Genomic DNA, 8,512 nt, shown 5'->3' on the forward strand with positions numbered 1-8,512 from the left:
GTAAAACTGGTAGTCAGTGGAACTGCCATGGTTATTCATCCAGGTTCCACATTGGGCAGAAATGAGCCCATAACCCGCAAAGCTACATCTTCGGAGATGATTTCTCAGCCATCATCTGCTGTAGCTTGTGTTCAATGGGTCAGAGATTCTGTTTGTGACGTTGATGGTCAGCCTTGCTCAAACACATCACAGGACCAAACCGTAGGCTCCAGAAAGGTCAAACCTGAGGTGTACAACAGACAACTATCCTCTAAGGAAGGACCACGGTCATGTTTAGAAATGGAGGAGGGATCCTTGGCTTTATTCAACAGAGGATATGTGTGTGATGTGTCTCAATGTATGACCCACAAGGCAGAGATGGACTATCCAAGTACTTGCTTGGAGAGAGATTTTCCACCAGTGATTCCTAGGTGCTCTGACAGTAATACATCAGAAACAGCAGTGGTCAGTGGAGCAGAAAACAAGACCATTTCATTAGTTGTCTGTGCATGTTGTTCAGGAAGTGGGTTCATGGAAAGCGCATTTTCAGCAGTACAGGAAGTGGAATGCAGAGTGTCCTCCGTTAGTATAGAGGAGAGTGTGAGACCAGCAGAGGCATCACAGAGACAAACATCTCCTGGAGTATCTTCCAGAGTATCTCCACAAACATCAATTGTCAGACATCAGAAGAGTGTGGAAAGAATAACAAAGACACCGGAGATTTGCACATCTCCAAGATTATATCCACAGGCATCACTTCTGTCTGAACTAGTGTCATGTCTGTCAGGTAAACTATAAAGTATATACTGCCATACATAGGAATCGACGGTATTCGACAGTATAGACAGAATAGAATGTTATTTTGTGTCATCTTACAATTTGTTTTTGTTTTAGATGTGATTGAAACGAGAACTAAGGCAATGTTACAGGCCACAGTGGTGCCACCACTGTCCAGCTTGTCCAGAGCTCCCTCTACTGGTGAAAAACAACATATTCAGCCAGGTCCTGCCAGAATGATTTCAAAAGAGAACATGTGTCACACACTGACATCTTTAGAGACAAAGCAGGCGCCACCAACTGTTATGGACCATGTTGTAAAAGAAGACCTAGCCGGGGCCTCAGCCAGTGATGTCACAGGTCAAACTAACTCTGACATTGGGATTAAAGGGATCACAAGCTTCACTTTAGGAAGCTCCCTCACACTGCTTGAAATCCTGCTTCAGACACACCTAGATCTTGAAAAAGAACAAATGCAAGGACGTGCCGTCACTGATGTTTCTGCAAAGGCTCATTCTGAAACAGACATAATTAGAACAGCCCAAAGAGTATCTCCAGACACAATCCTCAGCAGACGAGAGATTGTTAGGAAACTAGCAGAAGCACTAGAGAGACACTTCTCTTCCAGTGTACTACCAAAAGTATCCCCATCAACATCTGCAATGGATGGCATCGTGGAGGAGTCTTTGAGGAAACCAACTAAAATGATTCCAACAGCAACAACTCTACATTCAGGTTTTCCTGTCAATGAAAAGTGCTCAGCATCTCTGACAGAGGAGATGGAGAAAGCAATGGAAGCATTATCTTTAAAGCTGTCTGAAGCAATTGTGGACAGTTTAGCTCACAGAGTTTCCGCAGGCAGGATCCCTAATAGAGAAGAGACTTTGGGAACACCAGCAGAGACGCCAGACAGACATACTGATCCCAGAGGATCTCCACAGAAGTCATCTGAGATTATTAGTGGTGAGTTTGTTCAAAGATAACAATAATAATAATATAATAAGGATTTCCTCTGTGCTTATGTTAAGCACAGTCAGTAGATCAGCCATTGCCTTGTCATCTATTTGTGTATTCTGTCTTTTTATTCATTCATATATCTGTATTCCTAATTTAACCTATTTTGTTCTGATGGCAGTCTGGAGGTGTAGTAACAAATAACAAACCCCTGTTGGCTGAAAAGGCAAACATTTGTGCTGTTTTTCACTATTAGGTGGTAAACTCCTGGAAGCTCAGAGGACAGAGGAACTGCAATCTGTCCAGTCAGTTGCTGATTATGCTCTTAAAATAGTAGAACTGGTCAAACTGTTCACAGAGAACAGCAAAAAAGGTTCTTCAGTATCACCCTTGCATGGGTCACAACAAGACATATTAGACCCTATCAATCCCCATGTAGAGAATGTCCAAACAAAAGTTCTGACTGAGGAGCTAACAATGGAAACACAGTCTGTGGACAATGACAAGCCTCCAACCTTAACTGGGCAAGACGTGGTTCTTGAGGAACTTGCCACCGAGATGTCTGAGGAGTGGGCTGTCACGCCCCAGTTTCTGTGTTCAGTTCATAGTTCTGATAACCAGAAGCAGCGAGGAACAAGGGTTGGAAGCCAGGCAGCTTCTGCCATTAAGATGGCCATTTCTGAGAGGAACTACCTGATGAAGCGACTCGCCCAGTTGGACCGACAGAGAAATAAATCAGGTGTGGAAATACAAAAACATTCTTTACGGTATTCAGTTGTCCTAAGGTGATAAAACATCAATTTTATTTGGATATGGGCTGTTTCAGTTGTATCCAAGTCTTCTACTAAATGTGTGAAAGGGTCAAATCAAGAGGAAGTTTCTAATGCCAGAATGACTTGGGGAGTCCGAGGCTCTTCTCCATACTCTACAGCATTGCAGACATTACCTAAGCAGGGACTGGGCCTATCAGGTATTTCGACAATACATTTGACACTTTACTGTATCTCTAACTTAGACAACTAACACTAACACTAATTGCAATCTAGCACTCCAGTCAGAACTACTGTATGTACTGTATCATTGAGGCCTATCATAATAGCTTTGCCCAACACACTATGTTCCTGTATTCCAGCTGGGGAGGAACAGCAGAAACCCCAGGTTGTCACTCTTGGGGCAGGACACAAGACTCCAGATGCAGAACTCACCCTGGAAAGCTCTGTCAACCAAGTTTGGACCCTTTATCACCTGGCTCCAGAGACAAAAAAAGGCATATTATCCATGAATGTGTTGTCCGAGTCCCCGTTCAATGGTCGAGCTTATATAGAAAGTGTTGGACCAGAACATGTCACGTTAGCTAAAATAACCTCCCAACATTCCATTGTGGAGTCAAGTACACAGACAAGCCAACAATCAAGACTGACACCTCAGGAACAGGATAATCCCGTGTGCACCCCTAACACACAGGAAATCCAAATTCCCAACTACTTCCTTGTGGTCGAAGAGGGAAATAAAGAGAGAAATTACAAGATAACCCAGACTATCAACGTAGCATCCTCACCTGAGAACAGACCAACTGACCGAAGAAGAAGTTTGTCCGCCAACAGTTGCTACCTTTCGGTCTCAGTCCCCCTTGACAGTTTTTGTGGAGCAGAGTGTGGTCCACAGCTCCTCCAGGTCACCAGCAATGAGGGACAACCAGTCTACTCACCTGCATTTATTGAAGCCATCAACCCAGCCACGGCGGGCTCAGAGGAGAACAGGGTGAGGACGAACCAGCCACAGCCTCAGTCGCCCATCAATATGGAATGGTCTTTCAAAATCAGCATCAAAGGTAAAATATTGTCAGGATGTTATGGTTTAGAGCTGAGAATACCTTTTGATTAATTATTATAGACAATTGTCCATTGTTAACTTATACTTTCATTGAACATTATTCCCAAACAGGACAAGAGTTGAGGGAGGAATATCACCAGCAAAAGTAACGGATTTTGGATAGAGGATTCAAATCATCCCTGTACATTAAGTGACTAATAAAAACGTTTCATATAGGCTGGCTGAATACTGGTTGTCCTAATATTACATTTGTGATTTTTTTGGAGACACATTTAAATAGTCTCGTTTTTTTTGCAAATTGGCGCTCCACATGGTGTTATTCAATTTAATTTCAATTTTATTTATAGAGCACTTTAAAAAACCGCATTGGGTACCAAAGCGCTGTACATGGAGTTGATAAAATCCCATACATACAGCTGAAGAATATAACAAGCATTTTAAGTATAAATTGACATCGTACAATTTATACTGCAATTAAATAAAAGCTAAGGAAAAATAGATACGTTTTAAGGCCCCCTGGAAAGACACTAGAGACGGAGATGATTTCAACGGAAGCTCGTTCCAAAGTCTAGGGTCTGCCAACGCAAAACCTCTGTCAACTTTAGTTTTAAGGTGAGATCGAGGCACCAACAGACACAGCTGGTCACCAGAGCGGAGAGACCTTGATTGTTGATGCAAACTTATTAAATCAGTGATGTAGGCTACTCTGGTGCTAGACCATGAAAAACCTTGAATACATATAGCAATAGGCTACTTTTGTACTGGATTCTGTATATTGGATCGGTAACCAATTTAGGGAAATCAATACTGGGGTAATGTGGTCTCTTTTCCTGGTTCCAGTTAAAAGCCTAGCAGTTGAATTCTGAACCAGCTGCAGGCGAGAGAGAGGCCTGACTCACACCCTGATACAGAGCGTTACAAAAGTCCAAACGAGAAGACATAAAGGCATGCACATCTTCTACAAATCATCAAAAGAGAGGATGGACTTCAACTTAGCTATAGATCTATCTTTTAACAACAGCATTTATTTGCCGATCAAACTTGAGCTCAGTGTCAAAAATAACACCCAGGTTTTTCGCATAGGTTACAAAGCGGTAATAGCTACCAAAGACGCGACGTGTAGGCGGTAGGGCGGAATTAAATTGTGTATGGTATTCTCGTTCATCTAATCATTAATCTCCCGTAAATAGTAGGCCTACTGTAGCCTAGAACCTCAAATCTGTCGGATCGGCAAACTGACGCCAATCGAAGCAGAAGGCTGAGAATATTTGAATGTGCGTGATTTGAATACTAATTCTTATAAACATTATGCGGAATAAACATTTGACAGGCAAATATCCCTCTTCACCTGGGTACGTTTTGAAACTCATGATTACTAAAGCAAAGTTTCAGAAAATATTTAAAACAACCTTTTAAATTAAGCCAACCTTCTGTTTAAAATTGGTTATAGTTGGTAGTGTGATGAAGTGCTTTACGATGGCAACTTTTTACACTACAGTACAGTACAGGAACCAACATGATGAAATGTTTGGCACCCGTTCTTCCAAGGGGCCCATTGAGCTTTCTTGCGGGTTTCATCCGAGGATATCTAAGAAAAAAGCCTGATGGCATGGCGCTTTTTGCCACTGCTTGGAACTTCAGAAATACAAACATGGTAATGTTTGAAATAGACAGATAACTTGCGTTATCATTTGTGGCATAATAGATGAAGCTCGAGTTCTTCTAGATATTGTTTTTGCTGGTGCGCCACGGTTAGGCTACAATACAGTATATTGATGATCATATATATTGATCATGCTAAGTCTACTAATAAAGGCAAAAGACACCACAGGGATTTGAACCCCGTCTTGACAAAGCAGGAGTGCCACCACTGGAGTCAAAGGGAGCGCCACACAGTATTAGACCCTACTGTACCTGTTTTCTATTTCATAATATATTAAATACGGTTGACTATAGCATCAGAAATAACTGTTTCAGTAATTGTTTTTGAAGTAAGAGAAATATCACGTCCTAGTGTTCAGTCTAATGATTTTAGGTTGCGGCTGCATAAGGACGCAACATAACAGTTTCCTGAGGTAATTTTTTAAAATAAATTGTCTTTTTGGGTAGTTTTGATAATGATTGTAAAGGGAATACATTGGCATTAAATAAAATAAGATCAGTTTTGACGTAATTCAATACATAATAATACATTTATACTGGTTTCACTCAAAAAGACGCATCATGACAGTCAATTTTACTGCGGTGATTCTAGCATTAAAACCATCGCGTAACATTATTCTTTTGTCATTTGCAAGTGGTGCTGGTGTTGCTATTCAGACATCCATTTGCAGGACACTGTCTCTGCACTGAGCAGCTCCTTCGGTGGACCGGCTCCTTCACCCTAAATTCGTGAACTTCCTGCTGCTGTCAGACCTATACAACCAGCACTGCTCTACACACACAAAACACACACAGAACTCAACCACTCTAAATAACTCATGGACACACTTAAAGTGCAAACTACTGTGCAATATTTATATTTGTTTATTTATATTTGGTCTCCATATGCAACTGGTGTTATCTTTTTTATATATATTTTTTTAATCATATCTCGTACTTACTTTGTAAATTGTATGTATACTTCTGTCCACTTTGCTGTTGCAATGCCCGAATTTCCCCCATTGTGGGGACGAATACAGGTATATCTTATCTTATAAGAATTCAAAAGGTGATTCCATTTGACATTTTGTGCTCACTGCCTGTATTGTATAATGCTACACAATGAACTGTTAAGAATGGCAGATCCAATTAGATGTGGTATAGATAAACACAAATAAATACTATTGTGGGCTCTGGCTATCTGCTTGATTTATAGTAGTTGCACAGTTCCCGTGATGCAGTCGTTGATTAAGATGTCAGTGAAACACACAAATAGATTCCTTGAACTAGATTCATCGCAGGCACAGAGCCTGTTGTCAGAGGCCAGCTGGAAGTCTTCGACTACTTTGGTGAGTGCTGTTTTCAGTACTGTGATGAGAACAAAAATCCAGAATGGAGGGATTCATGCCATTTATTTGAGAAGAGGTGTTCAGTAAGCTGGTGGTTCATAGCTTTTCAAGTATTTTCGAAAGAAAGATTACATTTTTGATTGGCCTATAGTTAGAGATCCAGGATCCCCTTTTTGTTTGTTTTTTAAGCAGGGGCTGGTTGACTGCTTGTTTAAAAGCAGGAGGGACTTGGCCAGATATAATAAATTAACTGATAAAAATAGCATGGGTGTTCCAATAATAGGGATGAGGTCTTGACTTATTGACCCCCTACAAACCATGCCTGTAGCTGGCAGTAGTTCATCATAGGACACTGATTGGTCCGAACCACTTTTATTCAGGCACAAACTAATAACTTGAAACTTGGTAAGAGGAATTCTTCTCTAGTATTTTTTTTTATAAAGTCGTCTTATATTTGTCATTTGTCACTTACGCTACAAGCCCATATTCGCAACATGTTGGGCCACGCCCCCATCAACAGCGCAAGACACAAACCAACGTACTTGCATTCTGACAGCGCTTCAATGGAGACTAGCAGCTAACCACTTGATACCATTAGAAAAACTGCTGCTCTGAGTGATGCAGTGTGTGAGTTTTAAAATAGTAGTTTTTGACAATCAAGTGCCACCCCAAATAAAAGACTGGCCAGAGCTGCCCCCCCCAGAAATAATGTCCTGGCTACCAGGCCCGTAACGGAAAACACATGAGGCCCCCCCGCAGAATAAGCCTGAGAGCCCCCCCCCCCCCCCCCCCCCCCACCATATATGTAACGGATAATACCAAATACCGACGGGACGAACAGGACCCCGATGCGATGGGGGGGCCTGCCACGCGAGGCCCCCCATCCCTGCGGGGCCCCCCCCGCGGTGCGGAGGCTGGCGGGCGTCCATCTTTACGGGCCTGCTGGCTACGCCCCTGATTGAGAAAGTTTCAGATTACAACTCTCTCACACGCGCGCGCGCGCGCGCACACACACGTACGCGGCTCAGATCATGTATTGGGAAAAACAAACAAATTATGCCCTTGGAGATCCTGCGTCCAACATGAAAACTATTTGTTGTCTCAGCTTTGCTTGGGTGCTTCGGTAGTTTATACATTTCGTTCGCAATTGAATATTTGGAATATTAAACGTCAATTGATGGGTTGTACACTATGTTGGCAATTTATATTCTAATAAACGTTATTTTACAGCAACTGCTGTTGCAGCCTCGGCAGATGGAAATGTGAAATGGTGCGTCAATTCCGGACAAAGAAGAGAAGAAATGCAAAGACCTTGCCGCCAAAGGACCGTTTTCCTGCGTAAAAAGAAGATGGGCCGATTGAATGCATCAAAGCGATTCACGTGAGAGAGAAATCATTGCCTTAGAAAACGATTGTCCAAAATTTTACAACGTCCCTGCAAAGGTTATGCATTTTCCCCTAAATCTAAAAGCTTACATACTGTATCGTATTGTCCCTCTTTCTTCTCTCTAATACTCCACACGCCCTCTGGTAGGCGGGTGAGGCAGATGCTATCACTCTGGATTCAGGAGATATCTACACAGCTGGCCTCAAACCCTATGAATTGCGTCCTATTCATTGCAGAGTATGCTGGCAATGGTAGGTTTGTAAAGATGATGAGGACATAAATGGAATAACAATGGATGGTAGTTTTGTGTTTGTTTATTTCTTAGTATTTTCATATTTTTCCTGTACCATCTCCCCATGATTTCTTGTACCATCAGAGAACTGTTACTATGCAGTTGCTGTAGCCAGGAAGGGCACAAAGTTTGGGTTCAAAGACCTCCTGGGAAAGAAGTCATGCCACACTGGTATCGAAGAATCAGCAGGCTGGAACATTCCAATTGGAATACTATCCAAGGAAATAATGCAGTGGGATGGCCCTGAGGTCAAACCTGTTGAGGATGGTGAGTGGGGTACTGAGTGCTTTGAAAAATAAT

At 42.1% G+C, this 8,512-nt stretch overlaps 1 protein-coding gene, 1 long non-coding RNA gene and 1 pseudogene across 3 annotated transcripts; all 3 read left to right on the top strand.

The window, feature by feature from the left end:
* Positions 1-23: 23 nt before the first annotated feature.
* Positions 24-3,752, top strand: LOC134036636 (uncharacterized). 2 transcript variants are annotated; one of them, XM_062481638.1, is made up of 6 exons: positions 24-766; positions 874-1,719; positions 1,967-2,449; positions 2,570-2,680; positions 2,843-3,541; positions 3,655-3,752. In XM_062481638.1, exons 1-6 carry the CDS (start codon positions 28-30, stop codon positions 3,690-3,692), a joined length of 2,916 nt encoding a protein of 971 aa, XP_062337622.1. In that variant the 5' UTR covers positions 24-27; the 3' UTR covers positions 3,693-3,752. The 2 variants fall into 2 exon arrangements, with proteins under 2 accessions (XP_062337622.1, XP_062337623.1); XM_062481639.1 differs by lacking the exons at positions 24-766; positions 874-1,719; positions 1,967-2,449 and having other exon boundaries at positions 2,540-2,680.
* A 3,842-nt stretch (positions 3,753-7,594) lies between these two features.
* Positions 7,595-8,171, top strand: LOC134037154 (uncharacterized). Its single transcript, XR_009932491.1, has 3 exons — positions 7,595-7,656; positions 7,764-7,914; positions 8,068-8,171. It is a non-coding gene; the product is annotated as an uncharacterized LOC134037154 (long non-coding RNA).
* A 40-nt stretch (positions 8,172-8,211) lies between these two features.
* The window catches only part of LOC134036497 (serotransferrin-like), a 5,172-nt pseudogene continuing 4,871 nt past the window's right edge, over positions 8,212-8,512 (top strand).

The sequence above is a fragment of the Osmerus eperlanus genome, chromosome 16 (assembly GCF_963692335.1).
Source record: "Osmerus eperlanus chromosome 16, fOsmEpe2.1, whole genome shotgun sequence".
Taxonomy (NCBI): Eukaryota; Metazoa; Chordata; class Actinopteri; order Osmeriformes; family Osmeridae; genus Osmerus; species Osmerus eperlanus.

Coding starts and splice junctions, on each gene's coding strand:
- LOC134036636 (XM_062481638.1), top strand. CDS start 28: ATGGTTATTCATCCAGGTTCCACATTGGGCAGAAATGAGCCCATAACC. Junction 1,720..1,966: donor GTCATCTGAGATTATTAGTG/GTGAGTTTGTTC, acceptor TTTCACTATTAG/GTGGTAAACTCCTGGAAGCT. Junction 3,542..3,654: donor TTTCAAAATCAGCATCAAAG/GTAAAATATTGT, acceptor ATTCCCAAACAG/GACAAGAGTTGAGGGAGGAA.